This window comes from Thamnophis sirtalis, unplaced genomic scaffold (assembly GCF_051295495.1).
Source record: "Thamnophis sirtalis isolate CommonGarterSnake01/CBP01778 unplaced genomic scaffold, rThaSir2_p1.2 scaffold_6, whole genome shotgun sequence".
In the NCBI taxonomy this organism is placed as follows: domain Eukaryota; kingdom Metazoa; phylum Chordata; class Lepidosauria; order Squamata; family Natricidae; genus Thamnophis; species Thamnophis sirtalis.
In genome coordinates, this window is record NW_028261386.1 from 7823772 (window position 1) to 7850713 (window position 26942).

General features: G+C 44.9%; 1 protein-coding gene across 1 annotated transcript in view; it reads right to left on the minus strand.

The window, feature by feature from the left end:
- The window catches only part of MNT (MAX network transcriptional repressor), a 94104-nt gene that overhangs the window by 27532 nt on the left and 39630 nt on the right, over positions 1 to 26942 (minus strand). Inside the window, exons 2-4 of the mRNA XM_087717182.1 lie at positions 25835 to 26417; positions 20769 to 20810; positions 18024 to 18135 (exon numbers count right to left, since the gene is read on the minus strand). Of these exons, the coding sequence (XP_087573308.1) occupies positions 18024 to 18135; positions 20769 to 20810; positions 25835 to 26417 (737 nt within the window). The remainder of the gene's footprint in view (positions 1 to 18023; positions 18136 to 20768; positions 20811 to 25834; positions 26418 to 26942) is intronic.

Here is a 26942-nt window from a genome sequence, read left to right on the forward strand (position 1 = left end):
ACAAATGTATTGAGTAACAATTACTCCTGTTTGTTATCTAACTGCCTAACAAAACATCAATTAACTTTGCGGCTCATTTAATTGAAAGCAGCTCCACCATTATCGTTCTTGAAATACATTAACAGAAATGAAAATAAAATAAAATGGATCCATCGTTCAAATTAAATAACCTAGACAAGAGCAAGATATAACCAAACACTTCAAGCCTTGGGTATAGATTGCTATTATGCCAGTTCCTTTACAATGAAAACAAAAGCAGTCCCGGAAAAAGATAGCAACTAAATAACAATACTAGTTTTTTAAAAATTTGCTGGAATAAAATAACATTTATTTATTTTCCCAGTTCCTAGTATAAAAAACTGTTACCCACCCCAAAGTCTTCAGATTACGGTGGGTCGAAATATGTATGTGTGTGTGTGTGTGTGTGTGTGTGTGTGTATGTGTGTGTGTGTGTGTGTGTTTTGTATTTGTGCTGATAAATAAATAAAGGACAAATACAACACAAATGTAATAAAGGCAACAGTAAAAATATTGGGTTTCTGTCTGGATGGTCTTTTGTGACGAGCCGATGGACAGAGAATGGAAGCAGTGAGCTTCCTCCCATATTTGGGCATACCAGGGGGTTGTGACACTAATTGATAAATAAATAAAGGGAGACTAGTATAGATCTATTTCAAGCTATTTAGCTCTCATCAGCTAGCCATACCCTTACTGGGATTCGAACGTGCTTCCTCCCATAATTGGGGCATACCAGGGGTTGTGACACTACACACACACACACACACACACACACACACACACACACACACACACACACACATTCAAAGCTAGCAAAATGAAGACAAAAACTTCCAAACTCAGCAAGAATCTAGAACAAGGGGGTCAAACTCGATTTCACTGAGGGCTGCATCGGGTTTGTGTTTGACCTGGGAGGGAGGGGCATGGCCAGAGGGCATGCCCAACTGGATGTCACTCATGCTAGGGGCATCTGTAGTGGCCCGAGGATTCTGCCAGAGAAAACAGTCCATTTTTGTTGGCAGAGGCACCACAAGCCAAATCTAAGCACCCTGCAGGCCAAATTCGGCCCATGGGCCTTGCGTTTGACCCCTGATCTAGAAAGACATGTTCCCTGGTTCAACATAGAGGTACCCCTTGACTTGACTGGACGTACAACTGTTTGAAGTTATGACAACACTGAAAAAACACTGACTTATGATTAATCCTCGGTCTTATGACTATCACAGCCTTCCAAATGGTCATGTGATCAAAATCCAGGCACTTGGCGACTGGCACATATTTATGATGGTTGAGTATCCTGAGGTCATGTGATCGCCACGTGCAACTTTACCAGCCAGCTTCCGACAAGCAAAATCAGTGTGTGTGTGTGGGGAACAGATTTGCGTAATGACCGGGTGATTCACTTAACAACTGCAGTAATTCGCTTAACAACCATGCCAGAAAGGTTGTAAAATCATGTGCAATTCACTTTACAACTGCCTAGCAAGTGGAAAAATTCTGATTAGGAGGATTAGAAGCCGTGGTGGCGCATTGGTTAGAGTGCAGTACTGCAGGCTCATTCTGCTGATTGCCGGCTGACTGTAACTTGGCAGTTCAAATCTCACCAGGCACAAGGTTGACTCAGCCTTCCATCCTTCCTAGTTGGGAAAAATGAGGACCCAGATTGTTGGGGGGGGGGGCAATATGCTGACTCTGTAAAACCGCTTAGAGTGGGCTGTAAATCACTGTAAAGCAGTATATAAGTCTAAGTGCTATTGCTATTACCTCTATTTGCAATATTTGCTACTGTTTGTAACTCAGCAGGTTCATGCATGCTACCACCAAACTATCGTCTGTCAGCTTCTGTGAAGAGAGAGGAATTACAAATAGTCCTCAACTTACGAACTTACTAAAGTCAGGCTGCTAAGTGAGGAAGGAAGGTAAGACTATCAGTCTTTGAAAAGTTTAGGAGCTCCTCTCCAGGAGCAAAATACAGGTGGTCCTCAATTTACAACCACAATTGACCCAAAATTTACATTGCTAAGTGAATTGGTTAAGTGAGTTTTGCCCCATTTTGCAACTTTTCTTACTGCATTTGTTAACTGAATCACTGCAGTTGTTGAATGAGCAACACAGTTGTTAAGGGAATCCGGCTTCCCCATTGACTTTGCTTGTCAGAAGGGTCACCAAAAGGGAACACATGACCCCGGGACACTGCAACCGTCATAAATGTGAGTCAGTTGCCAAGCATCCGAATATAAATCACATGACCACGGGTTTGATGCAATGGTCGTTAAGTGTGAAAAATGGCCGTGAGTCACTTTTTTCAGTGCCGTCGTAACTTCGATCACTAAATTTATTCATTTATTATTTATTTATTAATTAGACTTATATACCGCTTCATGGGGCTTTCAGCCCTCTCTAAGCGGTTTACAAATTTTTTTAGCAAATTGAGTCAACAACTTGACCCAACAGTCCGGGTCCTCATTTCACCCACCTCGGAAGGATGGAAGGCTGAGTCGACCTTGAGCCGGTGAGATTTGAACCGCTGAACTGCAGATCACAGTCAGCTGAAGTGGCCTGCAGTACTGCACCCTAACCACTGCGCCACCTCGGCTCTTTCAGTTTAAATGAACTGTTGTTAAGTTGAGGAACTACACTTGCATCAAACCATACTTTTAACCGAACCCTGCCCTATAATTCTCCAAGATGCTTGGATTTGACTTTAAACATTGGCATCAGGTTCTGGTTGCTAGAAGAATTACAAAATCCCAGACACGGTTCGATGCAACAGCATTTCGTTCATGTTGGCAGATTTTCTAGTAATTTTAGCCACTGGCACTAGGAAAAGGAGCTGCTGAAAAGGAACATTCAGGCACGTTTAAGCTGCTCAGCAGCGGGCACTGACTTCTCTATGTGGGTGAAAGCATCAAAACGATGCACGAAACAGCGCTGAGCAAAAAACAGACATGAATGCAGCTGCCCCAACACGGTTAGAAATGAAATTTAATGTACATTAATCCTATTAATATCTTCTAATTGCCTTTAGAGATTATCAGGGCCTTTTTTCCTTGGGTGCAAAGGCAATCATCACCTGAGTCAGATTGCTGTAATCTGCTTTCAGTATGAAATTTCTGCAGGGGGGGACACAACGACACCCTGTTCATAAGCACACAAGTCCTTGACTTGCCATAATTCATTTAGTGACCATTCAAACTTACAACGGCACTGACAATAGCAATAGCAATAGCAGTTAGACTTATATACCGCTTCATAGGGCTTTCAGCCCTCTCTAAGCGGTTTACAGAGTCAGCATGTTGCCCCCACAGTCTGGGTCCTCATTTTACCCACCTCGGAAGGATGGAAGGCTGAGTCAACCTTGAGCCGGTGAGATTAGAACCGCCGAACTGCAGATAACAGTCAGCTGAAGTGGCCTGCAGTACTGCACCCCTAACCACTGCACCACCTCGGCTCTTCAAAAGTTACAAAAGTTACTTATGACCGTTGTTAACGCCATCATTGCAGCGGTCCCATGGTCACGCGATAAAAAGTTCAGACACTCGGCAACTGTCTCATATTTATGATGGTTGCAGCGTCCCGGGTTCATGTGATCCCCTTTTGCGACCTTCCGACGAGCAAAGTCAACGGGGAAGCCAGATTCACTTAACAACCGTGTTGCTAACTTAACAACTGCAGTGGTTCACATTAACAACTGTGGCAAGAAAGGTCATAAAATGGGACAAAACTCACTGAATAAAATGTCTCACTTAGCCACAGAAATGTTGGGCTCAATTTTAGTCGTAAGTCAAGGATTACCCGTATACCGTAATTTTTCTACTGGCTTTTCAGCCAGGACAAGCTAACTTCTGAACACATTCTGCTTTTAAAGACTTTTAAATGAAGTCTGGAAATGACTTGAGAGCAGGGGAAGAAAAAAGTGAGTTGAAACTAAGGCAGGAATATCCATGCAATGTTGCTCAAAGGGCAGACTTACTTAAGATACATTTCTGATGGTGGATAGTGCCTTGGCAGAAAAAATTAATCAGGCCATTTTGTCTTAATACATTAAGTCATTCCTTAAAATGCAAAGATTTATTTGGGAGGTCCTGTATATTGAGGGATAAAAGCAAAAAGAACCAAATTCGTACTGGCCATGCTGGATAGGCAGCCACCCTCTATAAGGGGAAAAAATACCATCAACCAAATGTGACTCTGGAGCCAAAAAACAAATTAACCAATATAGAATGCAAGAATGCAAAATAGAGCCTATATTGGGAGACTTTACAGATGTCACGTCTGTGACAAATGAAGTAAAAAAGTATATCTAGAATGGAGAATTGCAGGCTAATTCTGCTGACTGCCAATTGTCAGCAGTTCGAGTCTCACCAGCTCAAGGTTGACTTAGCCTTCCATCCTAAGGACCCAGATTGTTGGGGGCAATAGGCTGTCTCTGTAAACCCCTTAGAGAGGGCTGTAAAGCAACGTGAAGCGTTGTAGCACCTATTGCTATATCTGTAATATAACCGTACGTTTATCATATTTTATTTTTCATCTTTTGTATTTTTACCTCTTGTGGTTTTTTTCAAAATGTGATGCAAATGTGCCATTCGATAAATAAATAAATCAGAAAAAGTGGAAATCAAAGCAATTATATAACCTTAAAAAAGGCTTTTTTAAAAAAAAAATAAAGGCAATTTTTTTTTAAAAAAAATGAAGGGGACAGAAAGAAACAGAATAGAAAGAGCAGGAAGTCCAAGCCAACCTTATTTACAGGCTGCCGAATTCTACCTTTGTCATGGGGAAGATTTCACCGCCTGGCATACTTATGTAGAAATAAGAACAATTTATTATATAGCCTCTCCGAACAGTTTCTTGGACACGAGCAGAAGAGCTCCACATTTTAAAACGAAGCTATTTGGGAAAAAAGAAAAATGTTTTTTTTTGGGGGGGGGAGGGGGAAATGAACCAGCTTTTTACTTAGCTCTAGCCTTCTAGATTTCCAAAAAGAGAGAGAAATGGTGCATTTCTAAGGGGGGGAAAAGAAGGGGGGGAAAAGGGATTCAAACAATTGGCAGGGCAATTGAGACTCAGAAGATACTGCTGGCTGCAAAGCCTTTGCACGTTTCTCCGCCCAGGGAAGGGAGGGGCCCCTTCCCTCCTTCCAGGCCTCCCCAGTTCGTTCCAGCTCACATTCCTGTCTGGGCAGGCAGCCCTGGTGACGTCAGACGGCCAGAGCCAGCCATGTGCTCTCTTCCCATGTGGTTGTGCTGGCGAGCACAGATGAGCGCAGAGCAGAGCGCTCCGTCTGCACAGGGGGAGGAGGGGGAGGCTAGAAGAGGAGAAGGAGGGAAGGCAGGACTCCAAGCCGACCTTCGGCCCCCGGCAACAGGGGTGGGAAGCGGGTTCTTGGCCAGCTGCCTTGCTAGCTTGCTAGTAGGGCCAGGCGCACGGCAGGCGCACAAAATACAGATAGTCCTTGATTGACGGTCGTAATTGAGTCCCCAAATTTACGTTGCTAAGTCAGAAATGTGCTAAGTGACTTTTGCCTTTTGACCATTTTCGCACTTAGGACCATTGTAAGCATCCCCTTGGTCACGTGATCTACATTCAGAAACCCAGGGGTGGGTTTCAACCGGTTCGCGGCGGTCCCTGCGAACCGGTTGGTCGTCGAACCCGGAAGTAAGTAACTTCCGGGAACGGCGAAAAGCCCGCCCGCCCGCCCGCCCGCGCTCCTACTGGCCTTTGAAGGCTTCTGCGCTTCCACACAGGTGCATGGCACATACAGCGCCTGCGCGATTCTTCGCAAGCAGCTGGAGCATCACGCAGGCGCTCAGATGCATGCGTAAACTGCGCGCGTGCACGAGGACGCCGCTAGCCCCGTTCCAACCGTACCAGTTGGAACGGGATGAGCAACCCACCACTGATTCAGATGCTTGAGAACTGCTTCATATTTATGACGATTGCAGTGTCCCAGGATCATATGATCACCTTTCGTTATCTTTTGACGAGCAAAGTCATAGGAAAGGCAGATTCGCTTAACAACAGTGTTATTAATGTCATAATTGCAGTGATTCACTTAACAACTGCTGTAAGAAAGATAGTAAAATGGGGCAAAACTCAATTAAGAACTGTATCATATAGCGACATAAATTTGAGGCTCAATTGTAGTCCTAATTCGAGTACTACCTGTAGTGGGCAGTCAAATGCTTTCAAGTAACTTGCAAGCAGCTTTCTCAATCTATGCTGCCAGGGTACAAGCATGCATACCAGCACAATTTTCAAAGCACTGCCAGAAACAATGCATATATTCACACATTACACAACACTAGGGTATGTTTTAACCATGCTTTATTGAACGAACCAGATACAAGCTAGAATCTATGTTGCAGTTAAAAAGTCATCATGGCTTGTTTAGCCAATTCCTGGTTTGTTTCCCTCTCTCCTTTCTCTTCTACCTTTGTATTTTGTGGATTAGGAAGAAACCTGGGTAGAAAAAATTATTTATTTTTAATTCACATTTTTAAAACGCCTGTCTCCCTCAAAAAGGGACTCTGGGAAGTATACAGTAAAACATAAAACAGTATATAAAAATGAAAAGGTTAGAGTTACAATTTTAGACTTGAAAATTTTAAAAGTTATAAACATTTTTACGGGCGTGAGAATAAACCCTGTTATAAGAGCCCTTTCCTAGACCCTGCCAATCAAGAGACCCTGCCAAAAATCCAGGTCAAACCAAACACAAACCAACTACAATTCTCCATTTCCAGATACCACACAAAGCCATGGCTGCCATCAATACACAGACAAACTATGGCTTGTTATGGTTTACTGCTGTTAAACAAACTATGGCTTATTCAATTATGCCATCTGCAGAACACAGACAAAACCGAACAGTATTATTTCAGTGTTGGGTGAGAATTTTATCCAACACTGGAATTAAAAGACTTGTGAAAAGAAAAGCCTCACCCTTTTCCCAACTTGGTTCTCTTTCATTTTTAGCCTTTTGTTCCACTTTCGCTACTAGTGAAAGTAGTAGTAGAGAGGTAACCTGGGGTAAGAAATTGGAATTTGCTCTCGGCTCCATCAAGCTTAAACAGCAAATTTCTTTATTGAATGCCACTTACTTTTAATACAATTTAACTGCTAACAAAAAGCATTACAAAAAAGATGTTGAAAAGTGCAAAGAAGAACATCTCAGATGATTAAAGGCTTGTAGACAAAAAAATATGAAGAACAATTGCAGGAATCGGGTATGGTCAGTCTAGAGAAAGGAAGGACTAAGGGTGACATGATAGCAGCATCCCAGTATTTGAGGGGCTGCCACAAAGAAGAGGTCAGCTTATTTTCCAATGCACCAAGAAGGCAGGACAAGAAACAATGGATGGAAACTAAGCAAAGAGAGAGGCAATTAAGGAGAAACTTCCTAACAATTAACCAGTGGAACACCTTGCCTTCAGAAATTGTGGGCGCTCCATCACTGGGGTTTTTTAATAAAAGATTGGACAGTCACTGTCTCTTGTTTGAAATGGTACATCCTACTTGAGCAAGGGGATAGATTAGAACAGGAGTCTAGAACCCTGCCAACTTCAAGACTTGTGGACTTCAACTCCCAGAATTCCTCAGGGCAACTTTATGACTTGTGGACTTCAACTCCCAGAATTCCTCAGGGCAACTTTAAGACTTGTGGACTTCAATTCCCAGAATTCTGGGAGAGTCTTAAAGTTGACAAGGTTGGAGACCCCTGGATTAGAAGACCTCCAAGGTCCCTTCCAACTCCTTTCTGATTAAAGCAATGGGAGACATGCAGGTGGAGACAGTTTCTTTTCTCTGCCCCAAATCAGGATATTCATAATTTAAAAACAATTCCCTTTTTATCCCTTTGGGGGATCTTGGTCTTCCTCAATCTCGGGGGTCTTCTACCAGAGACCTGAGAATTTAAGGATTGTGTACAGCAGCAGTCCCCCAATCTTTGTGCCACCAGGAACCAGTTCCATGGAAGATCATTTTTCCATGGATTCTTATCTGTTCTTAGCACTGCACTTTTCTGGACAGAGAGCTCTAATGCCACTCCTGGGATCTGTTGGAGCCCCTTTACCAGTTTAGGAGCCACAATCCTGAGTGTTCCTACCCACATCGGAATCACATTTTACTTTCCGTATCTCTAGTTCCTCTTTTCCCCCCTTCATGGATTACTGCCTTTTTGTGGCGAGGGGGCTTGCCATAGCTCAATGAAGCTATGAGCTATGCCAGTGTTTCCCAAACTTTTGACATATGTGTACCCCTTCTATAATTTTCGTAACGCTGAGTACCCCTCATAAAAAACATATGCTTTAATAAAAATCAAAATATTTTTCTTTTTTTCTTTTTTTGGTACATACGCAAAATAAACGAAAGTTATATTATAAAGAACATTTATTTGATTCAATGCCGTTAGATAACACTGCAGTTCTCCGGCGTTTAAACAGCTCCAAGGCTCAACGTCAACTGTTAATGTTCCCGCAGTTTAAAAATGGCCGAACCCGAGCTGCGCGAAGGATGCGCAGAAGTTCCCGCCATAATGAGTTGCGATACGATGTACGATGGCCCCAGTTCCCATGTAAAAACTGCGATACGCGCCTATTTCTTTCTTTGTTCTGTGGGCGCAGCTAAGCACGGTGCAGTGGATATTCCCACGTGATCCCCACCAAACTCCGGTGCAACGCGTACCCCCACCAAACTCTTCCCGTACCCCTGGGGGTACGCGTACCACACTTTGGGAAACACTGAGCTGTGCCATGCAGGGCCACCCAAGACAGACAGGTCATAGCAGAGAGCTCACTGAAGAAGGAAATAGCAACCCACTCCAGTATCTTTGCCATGAGGACAGGAAGGCCTGGAGGAATGTTGTCCATGGGATCGCAATGGGTCGAACATGATTTCGCAACTAACGAGTTCCTCTTTCAGGCCCTGTTATGTCTCCATCTTTTGCTATTTCTTCTTCTAGAATCTAAATGTTGCTGCCGCTTGGTATCACGACATCTATCTGCCACTGCTGTCTTCTCATCCTTGTCTGCTACCGTGACCCGTCAAAACCGCGGTCCACAAAAGCGCGATCGACGAAAGCGCGCATTTGACGTCATCACAGCGCGACGAAAAAAATTAAAAATTGGAATAAAAATAAAATTAAAGCAAGCCGATTCACATAAAGGTAAGGGTTAGGTTTAGGGTTAGGTTAAGGGTTAGGATTAGAGCGTTAGGGTTACGTTTAGCGTTACGTTAAAGGTTAGGTTTAGGGTTAGATTTAGGCTTAGGTTAAGGGTTAGGTTTAGGGTTAGGTTTAGGGTTAGGTTTGGGGGGGTTAGGGTAAGGTTTTCGCTTTATTTTTACATTTTTCGATCACAGCGCGATGTTTTCGCCGCGCTGTGATGACGTCAAATGCGCGCTTTCGTCGTCCGTGATTTTGTCATCCGCGGTTTTGTGGTGGAACCGTCTGCTACTACAACATCTGGTTAATTGGTTGATACTTGCCTGGATCAGGAAATCCCACAGTATCTTAGCCCACTTATTCTCCACAATATTCTGTGTAATCTCTCATCTGGATTTAGCAGAGTCTAGTAGTCCCTATTCTGTGCAGATGGTTCCTGTACACAAGGCCAGCTACGCCCAGGCTACAAAAGTTATGCCAGCTACTCCCTGGATATAAAGTTATGCTAAGGAACTGCACACAAGGCTTAGCATAAATAACTGCACTGTAGCTACTGTGTTTGCTCAACGTGTTAAATTTCTTGAGTATTAATCTCAGTGAGGGTTTTGGGTGCATTTATGATCCAGTAGATTACAAAAAACCACCGGCTTACTTTACTACTTACTCTTTATAAAGAGTGAAAATTGGTTGAGTGAAGCACTGAATTAGGTGTATCTTGTGAATACAAACACAGTACACATCCGGATCCTTTTACAAGTTACAGCCTATCCAGAGACATCCCAAAATCAGGAATGCCAAATCTTTTCCTTGTATCTTATAAGTTTTTTCTCTATTTACAATACAATACAATACAATACAATACAATAGCAGAGTTGGAAGGGACCTTGGAGGTCTTCTAGTCCAACCCCCTGCCTAGGCAAGAAACTCTATACCGTTTCAGACAAATGGCTATCCAACATCTTCTTAAAGACTTCCAGTGTTGGGGCATTCACAACTTTTGGAGGCAAGCTCCAAATTGATTAATTGTTCTAACTGTCAGGAAATTTCTCCTCAGTTCTAAGTTGCTTCTCTCCTTGATTAGTTTCCACCCATTGCTTCTTGTCCTACCCTCAGGTGCTTTGGAGAATAGTTTGACTCCCTCTTCTTTGTGGCAACCCCTGAGATATTGGAACACTGCTATCATGTCTCCTCTAGTCCTTCTTTTCATTACACTAGACATACCCAGTTCCTGCAACCTTTCTTCATATTTTTAGCCTCCAGTCCTCTAATCCTCTTTGTTGCTCTTCTCTGCACTCTTTCTAGAGTCTCCACATCTCTTCTACATCGTGGCGACTAAAACTGAATGCGGTATTCCAAGTGTGGCCTTACCAAGGCTTTATAAAGTGGTATTAACACTTCATGTGATCTTGATTCTATCCCTCTGTTTATGCAGCCTAGAACTGTGTTGGCCTTTTTGGCAGCTGCTGCAAATGGCTGGCTCCTATTTAAATGGTTGTCCACTAGGATTCCAAGATCCCTTTCACAGTTACTACTATTGAGCAATTTCTAAGCTTTGAGGGGCATTTCATTTCAAACAGGACAGGAAATGGGACAGGAAGAAAGAAAGAAACCCCAACTTCAAATCTAAAGAACAGGTAGTCCTCAATTTAAAACCACACCTGAGCTCCACATTTCTGTTACTAAACGAGATGTTTGCTAATGGGTTTTGCCCCCATTTTATGACCTTTCCTGCCTAGGGAATCACTGCAGTTGTTAAGTTAGTCACATGGTTGTTAAAGCCAATCCAGCTTCCCCATTGATTTTCCTTAGTCAGATGATCACAAAAAGGCAATTAAATGACCACAGGAGACTGCAACCGTCATAAATATGAGTCGGTTGCCAAGCATCTGAATTTTGATCCTGTGGGGATGCTGCAAGAGTCGTATGAAAAATGGTCGTGTCACTTTTTTCAGTGCTATCATAACTTCAGACTGCCATTAAACTGTTGTTAAGTCAAGGATTATCTGTATCTCTACAATAGGGAGCACTCAAAATGCCCCAAAAAGAATTTCTAGTGTTTTTCTCCAAAGCTGTTGGTTAAGTAAGGTGTCACTACTGAAAACGTTAAAAAATAGGGAACAGTAAAAAAAATAACCACACACAAACCAACATCTACCTTATTTTTAAACTCTGCCTCTCCTGTCCCAGTTTTCAGCTGGTATTGCTCAGTTTGTGATTTTTAGTTGGTATTGTTTATTTTGTGTAGGCCTTTTTGTTCCTGGGTGTGTTGCACACAACCCATAGCTGCATTGTTTGACCTAGGAAGGCCCAACCCATTCGGCGGGACACATGCTTGACCTTGTATTTCTCTCGGAGCAGTGGATGTGTGATCTTGGTCTGAGGGGGAGTGACATCATACCCCTGTCGTGGTCAGACCATTGCCTACTGAGGCTCGACTTCCGGAGGCCAAACCCCCACTGTAGGGAGGAGGAACCGACCAGGTGGTTCCGCCCCAGGCGTCTTATGGAGCCAGTAAGGTTCCAGACAGAGCTTGGGGTTATTCCTGATACTTTCACCCACAGTCCGGCAGAGACTCTGGCTGCTGCGTGGCACTCGGCAGCGTCAGAGGCCCTCGACCGGATTGCGCCACTGCGGCCCCTCCGAGGCGGCGGATCCCGGAGACCACCTTGGTTCACCGAGGAGCTCCGGGAGATGAAGCGCCGGAGGAGATGCCTAGAGCACCGTTGGAGGTCCGATAAGTCCGCATCGAACCGAGCAATGGTAACCACCTGCACCAGGGAATACACTAGGGCACTTAGGACAGCTAAAAGATCACATATAGCCTCCCTGGTTGCGTCCGCTGAGTCCCGCCCAGCCGCCCTGTTTAGGATAACCCGCTCCCTGTTGAACAAAAGGGAGGCGGGGGAACCCTTGCAGGGCAGAGCTGAAGAATATGCCCAATTCTTAGCGGACAAAATTGCTCGGTTTCGGACGGACTTGGACTCCACACCTGCAGTTCCAGCCGAGACTCAGGGGGACCAAGTACAACAGCTCTGGGTTGAGTTTCAGGAGGTTACCCCCGGGGATGTGGACAAGGCCATGAGAGCTGTGAGTTCCTCCACCTGTGCTCTGGATCCGTGTCCCTCATGGCTGGTTTCTAACTGCAGTGAGGTGACACGAGGCTGGATCCAGGCGGTTGTAACCGCCTCCCTTCGGGAGGGGAACTTCCCCGCCGCACTGAAGGCGGCGGTGGTGAGACCCCTCCTGAAGAAGCCATCCCTAGATCCAGCTGTCCTTAATAACTACCGCCCGGTCTCCAACCTCCCCTTTCTGGGGAAGGTTGTTGAGAAGGTGGTGGCCTTCCAGCTCCGAAGGTCCTTGGAGGAAGCAGACTATCTAGACCCCTTCCAGTCAGGCTTCAGACCCGGTTACAGCACTGAAACCGCCTTGGTCGCATTGATGGATGATCTTTGGAGAGCCAGAGATGAAGGACATCCCTCCATCCTGGTCCTCCTTGACCTCTCAGCGGCTTTCGATACCATCGACCATGGTATCCTTCTGCGAAGACTGCGGGAGGTGGGAGTGGGAGGCACCGTGCTACGGTGGTTCTCCTCCTACCTCTCGGACAGGTCGCAGTCGGTGTTAGTGGGAGGGCAGAGATCGTCCCCAAGGCCCCTGAAATATGGGGTGCCGCAGGGTTCGGTCTTATCCCCCCTACTATTTAACATTTACATGAAACCGCTGGGAGAGATCATCCGTAGGCACGGGATTAGATACCATCAATACGCGGACGATACTCAATTGTATCTGTCCGCCACGTGCCAAATCAATGAAGCGGTTGACGTAATGGACCGGGGGCTTGAAGCCGTCATGGACTGGATGAGGATTAACAAGCTTGTGCTCAACCCAGAAAAGACCGAGTGGCTGTTGTGTTTTCCTCCCAAAAATTCGGCTACTAATCCAACACTCAGGCTGGGGGGTCAAATTCTACACCCCTCAGAGAGGGTGCGCAACTTGGGAGTCCTCCTGGATCCACAGCTGTCATTCGACCATCATATAGCGGCTGTGACCAGGGGGGCATTTGCCCAGGTACGCCTGGTGCGCCAGTTGCGACCCTACCTGAATCGGGAGGCCCTCACAACAGTCACTCGGGCCCTCGTGATTTCTAGGCTGGAATACTGCAATGTGCTCTACATGGGGCTGCCCTTGAAGAGCATCCGGCGACTTCAGCTAGTGCAGAACGCAGCCGCGCGAGTGATTGCGGGTGCACCCCGATTCACCCGCATTACACCTATCCTCCGCGAGCTGCGCTGGCTACCTGTCGATCTCCGGATGCGCTTCAAGGTGCTATTGATCACCCATAAAGCCCTACATGGCAGTGGATCTGGATACTTGAGAGACCGCCTTCTGCCAATTACCTCCCTACGACCTATAAGATCTCATAGGTTAGGCCTCCTCCGCATCCCATCGGCCAGCCAATGTCGGCTGGCAACCACAAGGAGGAGGGCCTTCTCAGCAGCGGCCCCGACCCTTTGGAACGAGCTCCCCGTAGAGATTCGTACCCTCTCCACCGTCCAGGCCTTCCGCACAGCCTTGAAGAACTGGCTCGCCCGTCAGGCCTGGGGATAAGGACCATTACCCCGCCCGAATGTTGTATGCATGTTGCGTATTATTTTATTATGTGTTGTCGTCTTAGTATTGTATTCCCCTCTCCCTGGTTTTCTGTGAGCCGCCCTGAGTCCCCTCAGGGAAAAGGGCGGCCTACAAATAAAATCAATTCCAATTCCAATTCCAATCTAATTAAATAAATTATTAAAAAGAAGTAATAATAAGTAACAACTTGCCTCATGAAGAACACTAGAGAGCATTTGGCAACTTGCACATTCTTTAGCAATCCTTTGTGATTACATGTTGAGGTTTGGCGGCTGTGCCTTTGGATTATATTGTGTTTTAATTTAGATCAATGTGTTTTAATTTAGATCAATGTTTCTCATCTGAGACAATTTTAGGATGGGTGGACTTCAATTCCCAGAATTCCAGAGTTGAGCTCCCAGAGCACAACTGGCTGGGGAATTCTGGGAGTTGAAGTCCACCCATCATAAAGTTGCTTCAGTTGAGGAAAAACTTATTTAGATTGTTGTGTGTTCATCCCTTAGAGTTGTTTTGTCCAAAAGGGGCAGCTATATAAATGGAAATAAATCGTAAACATTTGAACCAATCCCGACAAAGGCATTGCCCAGGTAGCAGCTGGATTAAGCTTACTTATTGGCTGAGCTCAATAAGCTGGGTCAGAATTGGTTAATACCGTATATACTTACATATAAGCTCATGTACAGGTAAGCAGACTCCTGACTGTTTAACCAAAATAGTATGAAAAATGTGCCATCCGCAGATAAGCCAACCAGCATTTTTCATGGCGTTCTGGTTAAACATTCAAGGGGTCAGCTCTTTTCTGGATGGGTTTATCCCCCAATAAATACGTACAGGATATTTTTTGTTCCTTTAAATCATATCTGATTTTCGGAGACTGCAGTTTTGGGGGGCAAGAATTTTCAGAAGTGGTTCGCCATTGCATCGTCCCTAGGGCTGAGAGAAAGTGACTGGCCCCAGGTCATCCAGCTGGCTTTGTGCCCAAGACTGGGCTAGAACTCATGATTCCCCAGTTTCTAGCCTGATGCCTTAACCACTATAGCAAAATGGCTGACAATACAGGATACAAGGGGAGTGTTAAAAAGTATTACCGTATAGCTCAACAGATAAACCCATTCATGTTATAGATTTGGGATAGAGGTTTTTCAAGATCACGTGAAGTGTTAATACCACTTTATAATGCCTTGGTGAGGCCATACTTGGAATACTGCATCCAGTTTCAGTTCCCGCAATATAAAAAAGATGCTGAGATTCTAGAAAGAGTGCAGAGAAGAGCAACAAAGATGATTAGGGGACTGGAGGCTAAAACATATGAAGAACGGTTGCAGATCTAGTTTAATGAAAAGAAGGACTAGGGGAGACATGATAGCAGTCTTCCAATATCTCAGGGGCTGCCACAAAGAAGAGGGAGGCAAACTATTCTCCAAGGCACCTGAGGGTAGAGTAAGAAGCAATGTGTGGAAACTAATCAAGGAGAGAAGCAACTTAGAAACTAAGGAGAAATTTTCTGACAGTGAGAACAATTAATCAGCGCCTCCAGAAGTTGTGAATTCTCCAACACTGGAAGTTTTTAAGAGGAGATTGGACAACCATTCGTCTGAAATGGTATAGGGCTTCCTGCCTGAGCAGGAGGTTGGACTAGAAGACCTCCAAGGTCCCTTCCAACTCTGTTACTCTATATGAGATTAAAGAATTTCCCATATACCAAATGCAAAGCAAGAATCTCTCTCTGAGCATCGATGTAAACACCCATTGTGCAAAAAGAGGGGCCAAAATTGCTGTGTTTCCTTTTTTGAGTACTATTACCTTGCAGATATTCTGATTTTCTTTCAGAAGCTGGAAACAGCGATGAATGTCAAAAGTGGGCAATAAAAGCAGTGTTTAAAATTTAAAAAAATTCCCTATCTTATTCCCAACCTTTGGTAAAAGGGCACAGAAAAAGGGGACAGCTCTCATTTAACTGCATTTGCAGCCTCTCCCATCCAGACTAAGCTACAGGAAGTGTATAAAGGTGGTCCTCAACTTACAACAGTTCATTTAGTGACTGTTTGAAGTTACAAAGGCACTGGGAAAAAGTGACTTACAACTGCTTTTCACACTCAAGACCGTTGCAGCAACCCCATGATCATGTGATCAAAATTCAGATGCTTGGCAAATGACTCGTACTTATGACGGTTGCAGTGCCCTAGGGTAATGCGACCCCTTTTTGCGACCTTCTGACTAGCAAAGCCAATGCGGAAGTCAGATTCACTGGACAATCCTGTTACCAACTTAACAACTGCAGTGATTCATTTAACAACTGTAGCAAGAAAGTTTGCAAAATGGGGCAAAACTCATTGAAAAAATGTCTCACTCAGCAAGAGAAATTTTGGGGTCAATTGTGCTGGAATTGAGTGCCACGTGTACTCAATTAGGATTTTGATTTTTATTGACTGATAAACATGAGTTACGTCTGCTAGACATTTGAGGATACAGTACACAGTGTGATAAAAGTCAAACGCATTACTTAACACACAAACACATACACAGGTTTTGCAATAGTGAAGCTTCCTGCTTATCCAGTGCCAGCTCATAGAGGTGAGGGCTTAACTTAACCTGGAACAACAGCATCCTGAGTCAGTTACATTATGCAAACACAACTATCATGTGGCAGAAAGTTCCACAGGTTAGCCGAGATTGCACGAAAGCCGCTTTGCCCTATTCATCTGCTGGTCTCTTGTCTCTATATTCCCATCCTTTTGGGATTGTTCTTTGCAGAGACCGACGCTAAGTAAAAGAGATGCCATTGCTTCATACGTTTTCAATTTCCTCTTCAGTGAAAATCATACTTTCAGTAACCAACGTGAGTAAAACTTTGGCGTCTGCCACTATGAGAAAAATATTTGCATGCTTTTTCCAAGGAATAGCTTCACGCCAGCTTCTGGCATATGCAAGCCATGAGAATCATATGCAAGCTGTCAGCAAATCAATACATAAGGTCATTTGGCACAAGCTGGGCTTTCTACTCTGTGTATGTGTGTGTGTGTGTGTGTGTATACACACACACACACACATATACATACATACACACACACACCAATAATATTTCTCCTTCCACCATAAATGCCACGTTTGCTTTCTAAATCCTCTTCCCCTGCACGTCACTGAGCCCAGATGAAGGATCCCTTCAGCTACCACAAGCAGTTAAAAAAAAAACCCAAGTTTAAAAACTTTGTCATCAGTTTTCAAACAAAGGCTGTTCCTCTAATGGGGTGGTTCATCAACACATCCAATTACGCAAGAGTTGTTCAGTTCAGCCAACTAATGTCAACACACAGAGAAGACGACTATGACCTGTTGGCATGCAATAAAACCCAGCTGCACTAGATTCACGACTGCCTTCAGGCACCACACCAGATTCCAGCTCAAGAAACTTAAAACCATTTATCTAAATGGGACAAACTACAGCTCCACCGTCCCTTGCAGGGAGGAATCTGGGCAACTGAAATGGAGCTAGCGGAGTGGTTTTTTTTTTAATGGCCGGATGCCCTTCCTATTGCCAATGGGGAGTTTTGTGAGGCAGATATATTCTCAGCGGGTCCAGAGAGAAAAATATCTGCCGCTACCTAGGATCGAATTCACAGCCTCCTGTGATTGTGAGGTGAGAACTTCACCTCTGGGCCATCGCACTCACTCCAAACCACAGCTCTTGATCCGTTGTCAAAAACCAGAGCTGCCAGTCTATACCCAAAATCGGTCGGACACAATTTTGCAACTAACAACAACATTATACATGGGACATTTTTTTTCCTGTTCAAAATGTTCTCAGAAACTTACAGCACCAGTCGACACACTGTGATTTAATTAGTTATACACCGCACGACAAGAAATCTTTGTCTGCTTGTCCTGAACTTTCCACCTACCAGGAAATAGAAGAGACAGTGGGAAAATCCCTCCTAGCAGATGACATATTGTTAATTTCAATTATCCTTTGCTACATAAGCCGTTTCATTTTTTCAAAAGGGAGGAAGGGTCAAAATTTAGGCTGGTTTTCACCCAATCCGCACCACTTCAGCTTCCATCATTCTAGGTCAAGGGGATTCTGGGAACAGAAGTCCAATACATCAGTCTGGACAAGACCAACAGCCGGTGCTCACAATAGTGTTCCTCACACCTCAAAACAGAGTCCAACTCCCCCCCCCCCAAAAAAAACAATCCATGTTATAGGCCCTACCTGGATATATCTCAAGGCACTCCTTAGGACGCTGAGGTTTGAGGTTTTCTTGTCGTCGACATTGGGGATGTTTCTCTTGAGGGTCTCAAAACATTCTTTCAAGTGGGCACGTCTATATAGAAACAAAACCCCAAATTTAGTCAGCCTGCAGAACAAACTTGATCTTGACTTTGATCAAGATCAGGGGTGTCCAAACTTGGGAACTTTTAAGACTCGTGGACTTCAACTCCCAGAATTCCCCAGCCGGGGAATTCTGGGAGTTGAAGTCCACGAGTCTTAAAAGTCCCCAAATTTGGACAGCCCTGATCAAGATGATGTGCCGATGGGCATGAAATGAGGAAACCATTGGGCATGAGGCTTAAAGTAGGCTTAACAACACAGACCCTCAGTTCCCTTAATGCAGTGTTTGTCGCTCAACCTTTTGCCGCTTGAAGATGTGTGTGGACTTCAATTCCCAGAATTCCCTAGCTGGGGATTAATGCTGGCTAGGGAATTCTGAGAGTTGAAGTCCACGCATCTTCAAGTGGCCACGTTTGAGAAATATAGATGATCTCGGTGAACATTTGAAATTATTTTTTTTTAAAGTATTTTAAAATTACTTCAAATTTTACAATATTTTGGGTGAATATAGTTAACTTGCATGAATTTCTTGTGCAAAACTGAATAGTCTCAATGACGTTGATGATTTCATGCAATTTCATTTGTTTTAATGTTGCTTGTAGGAGGCACCAGATGCTTCTTAAGGTGACTAAATCCAGACCTAATGATTTAGGTTGTTGTTGCAATGCTCAGGATTGTTGAAGGTAACTTACACAACTGTTTCATTCATTCAGGCATCTGAATGAAGCCAGTGGAGGTGTGGTAGCAGAACAAATAAAAGTCCCCACACCCAAAGAAGTAACACACACACACCTGTATACTTGAACTTTTGCTGTGCCTTACAAGAGGACAAAGTCAACAGAAGCTCCCAATAACTCGCATTTCCTCCATTGCCTAACATACAAAGAATTTACCTATTTATTAAATGTATTTGCCACCTGTCTCATTTTGAAGCAATTCTGGGTGGATGCAAAATATTTTGCGGCCTACCCAACCTGTAGTCATTTGCTCAGGTCCACTGATAGGTCATCTTAGAAATTACTCAGTTGAGATTCTTAAAACGTTAGCAGATGTTTTGGACATGCAGGGATGTTCTCAGGAAGAGGCACATCAGAGCAAGAAAAAAAATGACTGTCAGGGGACAAAATGTAGGTTTGGGAGAAGACACGTTGAGGTGGAGCATTGCAACTGATCGACAAATCCAAGTAATGTTAGAATATTCATGACTGGGAGAGCCATAGTTACAAGGTCAGCCAATGAAGAGGCATGGCAACTAAGTCAGCCAATGGGAGCTTAAACAGATCTGAGTCTGTGCCGAGAATCGAAACTGAAACTACTTTGTCTGCTCTGAACTTTGAAATGAAACTAACTGTTCTCCCCTGCTTGTGTTCTGCTTGTAACTTCTGCCACGTTAGAAGAATCTACTATTGTTCATTTATTCATCTGTTATTATGTTAATGAATCCAGCTGAGTCAGTTATCTCTGCTTTCTGGATTTGATTTTTCTGCCACAAACTCTGACAAGTAAGATACGGAATGAGAAGGTATCAAAATGAAAAAGAGTGAAAGACACAGAGGAAAAAACTGCTCAGCACAGCTGCAATCCAATGCAGGAATTCTCATAGAGTAGATTCACTAAAGGTTAAACTGTAAGATTCTTAACTTTCTCTGGATTTGGCTGTTTTTCTCCATATATTTTCATTACCAGGTTATGTAAACTCATGGGTAGCAATCATCAGCTTTGAAAGCAGAAAATCATACTTGGAAGTGGCTTTGCACATTAGTTGGGCGTAAAACCCACTTGATAGAACTATTGAAATGCAAAATGCAAAAAAGAAAAGCCAAAAACTGTTTGAAGAGGGCATCTAACTTATACCCTGTTTCCCTGAAAATAAGACCTCCCTGGATAATAAGCCCTATCGGGGGTTTTGAGCATATGTGCTAAAGTAAGCCCTTCCTGAAAATATTGTAACACAGCAGCAGCCATGAAGTGACCATGCTTGCCGCCTGCTGCACCTCAAAAATAATAAGACCTCCCCGAAAATAAGGCCAAGTGCTTATTTTAGGGGTCAAAAGAAAATAAGACCCTGTCTTATTTTCGGGGAAACACGGTAGTTTGAACATAACATGTGTTGTTTCTCCATGTCATATAAGACATGTGGGCACATGCGTAATTTTGTATTTATTTATTTATTCATTTGTTTGTTTGTTTATATTGTCATGTTTATTTTAGAGGTGGAGACCTTTTGCGAGCTGCATGGAATGTAATTTCATTTTAATATATGCTGATTAGTGTACATTCAAAGTGACAATAAAGAATTCTATTCTATTCAGCAAAACCTACAGCTTTGAACAAAATTGGAGATATGAAAAATGCAAACAAGCAGCTTCATTGTTTGGTTTGTGTACTGACCAAATGCAAACCAAAGTTAGTGCAAACCACGGTTAGTGCAAACCACAGTTTGGCATGGTGCCTTAACCAAACAGTTTCTTTCTTAGGCACATTCACAAACTACTACCAATATTCTCAAGAACCTTTGTATGCTCAGAAAAACAACAACTGGAAAATAACTTCTTGGAAAACTCAAAAACTTTCTCCAGTATATGTGGAAAGACGATTGTTTTGGAATTTGAAAAAGGTACGTACCTGTTCTTCTCCAATTTATTATGGACTTCTCGGGTGCCAACCCTAAAATACAGAAAGGAAGGGAGAGAAAATATCAGAAAAAAAAGCAAAGTCATTGCCAAGCAGTTAAGTTGTAAAATTAGGAATATTTCTGGAAGAGAAAGCATATTGATTTTTATACTCTGCTAGGTGTTGTTAAAAGCAGTGGGAAGGATGTATTTTATTGCATAAGGAGGGGAAGGTGTGTGCATGTGTCTGCACACGTACAGGTAGGTAAGTTCAAAATTTCCATTGCTAAGCAAAGCGGTTGTTAAGTGAGTCGTGCCCCATTTTATGATCCTTTTGCCACAATTGTTAAGTGAGGTCTTTCACTTAATGACAATAGTTCATTTAAGTCAGTGTTTCTCAACCTTGGTGACTTTAAGTCCTGTGGACTTCAATTCCCAGAACTCCCCAGCCAGCTATGCTGGCTGGGGGATTCTGGGAGTTGAAGTCCACAGGACTTAAAGTCACCAAGGTTGAGAAACACTGACTTAAAGGATCGTTCAAAGTTACAACAGCACTCAAAAAAAATGACTTGACGGCTTTTCACACTTACGACCACTGCAACATCCCCATGGTAACATGATCAAAATCCTGAGTCACATTTATGACCACTGCAGGTTCAGGGGGTCTCCCCTTTTGTTACCTTCTGACAGGAAAAGCCAATGGGGAAGCCAGGTTCACTTAACAACCCTGTGACTAACTTAACAACTGCAGTGATTCAATCAACCACTGTGGCAAGAAAACGGGGCAAAACTCACTTAACAAATGTCTCATTTAGCAACAGAAATTTTGGGCTCGATTGTGGTTCGGAAGTCGAGGACTACCTGTATCTTCTCCCTTCATTTTTCTTGAAGGAATTCGGAAAGAATGCAGACTCTTAACTGCTCATCGAGCCAAACACACCCAGTCCCACATCACAGACACACAAGACGTGCATGGTGCACCGATCGCCACATCCTTGTTGCCCTGGTAACAAATGCATCTGTTGTTTTGCAGGAAACCTGCTGAGGGGAAACGCGCAGCCCTTGCAGCCTCTGCGCCTGACGAGGAAAATCCAGGACACTAGAAATATGTCATCGTGATCACACAATGCGAGATTATTTTTAGGAACTGCAGGGAAACAAACAGGCAAAAATGGAACTTCTAAGGGATTCTGGAGGGAACCAGACGTACAGATTCGATTTGGCGTGAACTGTTACTTTACCTCAGAGCTTACCAGGCTGCGGCCCACTAGCGGGCTGCAGGCTGTTTGGAACTGGGAAGCCGCCTGGGAGGGCGCATGTGGGCAGCTCCACTTGTGCAAGTAGCAAGCGTGCATGTGAGTGTGCATAGCTCCATTTGCACAAGTGGCAGGCCTACTGCTCACATAAATGAAGCTGCGTTCGTTTGCCTGCCGTTCACCCAGAACCGTCCCCCTCTCCACCGCCCGCCGCTGGTCTGCAAAACCTGAAAGATTGGGGGGGGGGGCACTGCTTTAGCTTATTTCCTGGGAGCTCTGTAGGTATTCCACATGCATGCTCATGCGTACATTACTGGCTCTTCCCCCAATTGGTGTATTTCACAGAGGCTGAGATTTCAGATCCCAGAATCCCCTTGGCAATTGTGACAAAAGACAGGTGATTCTGGGAGTTCCAGTCTCGGCCTATTTAGAGAGCACCAGGTTGGAAAAGACTGGTTGTTCTAGTTCAGACGTCTGCTTCCCACAATGGACAGTTAAGAAAATTGCCGAAACCCACCTAACCCAGGGGTTGGCAATCTACGGCTCTGGAGCCGCATGTGGCTCTTTCAGTCCTCTGCTGCGGCTCCCTGTCACCAGCCGGCTCCACAATTGATAGGGCTTTTGGTTAGGACAGGTAGAGGAAAAAGGATGCCGCATTAGAAGACTCTAAGGGTGGGGGAACCGGACCCTCTAGAATTGAAAGGGGGACTTCCAGTTAGGACCTTTGTGGCTCTTTGAGTGTGTAAGGTTGCCGACCCCTGACCTAACCCAAATGATCGTTCTTGTACAATTTCAGCCATTGGCATGTACGATAGATAGCTCTAAACATTGAAAATTGGGACCAAATGTTCCATGGCTCTCTTGATGTCAAAGACTGGACAGGGGGTTGCATTGGACGGTTCACCGACAAATGCGCGATAGACATATGCGCGCCGAAAAAACAGCGCCAGACAAATGAGCGCCGTCAAAATCGCTAATTGATTTTCGACAATAGTGTGCCGACAAATGTGCAATGACAAAATCGCGTCATCAACAAACTATAGATAGCCCAGTGAGTGTGTTGGGCCTTTAATATAGCGGGGCGCGTATACGTACGTTATACGTTATAATGCAGTCAGCACACACCAGTTGAATAATACGTTTTAGCTTTACTGAAGCCATGGATATTATTAAGTCACAGAAAGGAAAACAACAATTGCTGTATGAAGAATATTGATATTGGCGCGTGATCTTACGGACTATCTGCGTGCCATATGTCATAATATTGACATATAAATTAATTAAAATTATTTAGTGATATAAATTTTTACTGCTGAGTTTTTAAATGGTGTGTGGTCACATTTTTCAATTTTATTGTGCTTGACATCGCGCTTTTGTCGTTGCAAATTTGTCGTTGCGATTTTGATGTCACGTTTTAATTGGCGCTATTTTGTCGGTGCGCATATGTCTATCGTCCATTTGTCGGGTCACGGCATTGGACAGGGCAGGGGTTGAACTAGAACAGCGGCCCCCAACTTTTGGGGCACCAGGGACCAGTTCCGTGGAGAGAGGTTTTTCTGTGGACGAGAGGGGGGCGTGATTTCATGTTCTGCCTGCATCCCACAGATAGGGCTTCGCTTGTTTGTGTGGCCTGGTTTCTAGCATGCCATGGCCCAATGCCAGTCCACAGTTCGTGGGTTGGGGACCCCTGAATTAGAAGACTTCCAAGGCTATTCTATGATGAGGGATCCTAACGAGTCAAGCATGGGAAAATCTTCATCCTGGGGACTTTATCTTACTCTTATCTGGGATAAAGCAGCTTCTTACAGATAGTCCTCAACTTACAGCCACAACAGTGGTGGGTTGCAGGCGGTATGCCCCAGTACGGGTGTACTGGAGCCTGCCTGGAACACCGGGTACAGTTCCAGTACAGTGCTCCAGAGGGCCCACCTGCCCGCCCGAGCTCCTTACCTGTCCTTTAAAGCCTTCGGCGCTTCCCCGCATGGACGATACAGTGCCTGCGCGACGCTCCTACGAGCAGCTGGAGAGTCGCGGAGGCTTGTGGAAGCATCGCTGGCAGATACGACACATGTGGGCGACGCCGGGCCTGGGAAATGCCCAGTCATTTAGAAGGGAAGGCTTCAAGCGTGTAATTAGCCTCAAATCCTTGCACAGCTGCAAGTGCTAAGAACTGACACCCATTAAGCTCCATAGAGCCTTATCTATGTGTTCCCAGTCAAAGGTTACCAATGTGGGGATATTTCTGTGTAATAGACAATGCAACAATACAGGGAGATTCCTGTATAATAGGCAGAAGTAATAGAGTTGTTTAAGTGGCTCAATGTCTAAGATGCTGAGCTTGTCGATCGGAAGGTCGGCAGTTCAGCAGTTTGAATCCCTAGTGCTGTGTAACGGGGTGAGCTCCCATTCCTTGTCCCAGCTTCTGCCAAAAGCATGTAAAAAATGCAAGTAGAAAAATAGGAACCACCTTTGGTGGGAAAGTAACAGTGTTCCATGCACCTTCGGCGTTTAGTCATGCCAGGCACATGACCACAGAGACATCTTCAGACAGCACTGGCTCTTTGGCTTAGAAACGGAGATGAGCGCCGCCCCCTAGAGTCAGGAACGACTAGCACGTATGTGCAACAGGAACCTTTATCTTAATATAGTTGTACCTCGGTCCTTGTCGGTAATTCATTCCGGAAGATATGCTGAATACTAAACCCAATGGATACTGAGAAAAGCATGTGACTTATCACATGACCAACTATTTTGGCTGGAAGGAATAGCCAGTCAACATCAGCATGTTCTTCCTTGTAGGCCGACCAGGAGAAAGATGAGCGCTGGGATAAGATTTCTGCTTCAGAACCCGTCAAAGACTGAACTTGACGAATCTTGAAGCAGTCGAGTGCCGAGGTATGACTGCAGTTGGCTTGAACCGCCTACATGTGCGCATCTGATTGCTCGCGCCTGAACACCAATGGGATTGAAAAAGTCATCCATAATTAGTGCAGCCATTAAGTGGGGCATCCTGGGACTGCGCTGATTTTATGATCATGTTTTGCGATGGTGGTTAAGGGACCTTCCCTGCCGGCTTCCCCATTGATTTAGCTCGTCGATTGCAAACGGTGATCATGTGACCCCAGGAAAGTGCAACAGTCGTAAATACATGCCAGTAGCCAAACACCCAATCATGATCACATGACCATGGGGACCAATGGTGAGTCACTTTGTTTAGTGCTGTTGGGTCTTAGGTGCCTAAATGAAGACTACCTAGAGCTCACGTGTGCCAGAGGTGGCACACACAGCCCTCTCTGTGGGGACATGCGCCATCCCCAGAAGCTGCTATCCTGGTTTCCAGTATGCAATGCGTGCTGGCTAGCTGGTCTTCGTGGGTGCTGGATTGCTGGAAACGGCCCCGCAAAAGCCAAAAAACAGGCATGCACGCGCTGGCTAGCCGGTCTTCGGATTTTTACTGTGGTCATTAAGTGAATCACCACAGTCACTAAGCAAATTGCACTGTCATTAAACAAATCCAGCTTCTTCGTTTCAATGCTTCTTCAGGCATATTTTTTTTTGGCCTAAAATTATCAAAAGAAGATATAAATTGAGATCATGGGCTGGCAGGATCTTGTAATTGGTAATAAATCCGGGGTCGTTTTTCAGCTGCAAATTGCCGTCATGTAACCAGGAAGATGCTACTGCAAGTGCAGGTCATAAGTCACGTTTTCCTAGGCGGTCGTAACTTCAAACAGTCATTAAATGAGCCGACCTAAGTCAAGGACTACATCTACTGAAACACACACAGACACACACAGAGCTGCACACAGGCCCGTCTACTCACCCGCCAGGTCTCTTCTTCTGATCGCTGGGCTTGGCCTCTTCTGACGGGTTCACTTTGACATTGAGTGGCGGAGGCACGTGATGCGGGAGGAGTGGCTGGTGGGTGGGTGGCTGGGGTTTGATTGGCGGCTGAGCCATGTGATGGGGGGAAATAGCCAAGACGGAAGTGGCGTAGTGGGGCAGCTGGCTGGGGCTGGCCGAAGGGGGCGTGGGGACCTTGATGTCCGGAAGAAGTGGCCCCGAAGTCTTCTGGATCACGGGGGCCATCAGTGGGGGCTCCTTGCTGAGGCTCATGTTTAACATAGGCGAGTGCCGCTGGATGAGTGGGGGCGACAAGGTGTTCTGGGGGGCTGGCTGAGGGGGGCTGGTGACCACTGGGATGGGGATGACAGAAATGGGAGCTGCCAGGGAGGGGGGAAGAGGAGGGGGAGGAGCTGGAGTGGGCGGAGACAAAGGGCCAGCTTGGAGGTCATTGCGGGAAGGGGATTCTTCCGGCTGGGCGACGTGGTTAACCCTTTGCACGCTGGCCTTCTTCTGCTCCTGTTCACGCTCTTGGCAGAGTTTTTCATGTTTTTCATTTTCTTCTGAAAGAGAGAAGAGAGAGAGAAAACCTTTAATAAGCAATGTGCATGGTTCTACCTATTGTGAAGTCACCACAAGAGAATTTTCAAGAATCCACAATTTGCTGGGAGAAATATCAACAACCTCAGATATGCAGATGATACCACACTAATGGCAGAAAGTGAAGAGGAACTAAAGAGCCTCTTGATGCGGGTCAAGGAGGAGAGTGCAAAAGTTCGCTTGAACCTCAACATTAAGAAAACTAAGATCATGGCATCCGGCCCTCCCAATTCCTGACAAATAGATGGGGAAGAAATGGAGGTAGTGACAGATTTTATTTTCCTGGGCTCCAAGATCACCGCAGATGGGGACTGCAGCCAAGAAGTTAAAAAGACGCTTGTTCCTGGGGAGGAAAGCTGTGGCAAATCTAGAGAGGATACTAAAAAGCAGAGACATCACCCTGCCAACAAAAGGGCGTATAGTCAAGGCTCTGGTTTTCCCAGGTGCAATGGATGGCTGTGAAAGTTGGCACCGTAAGAAAGGCTGAG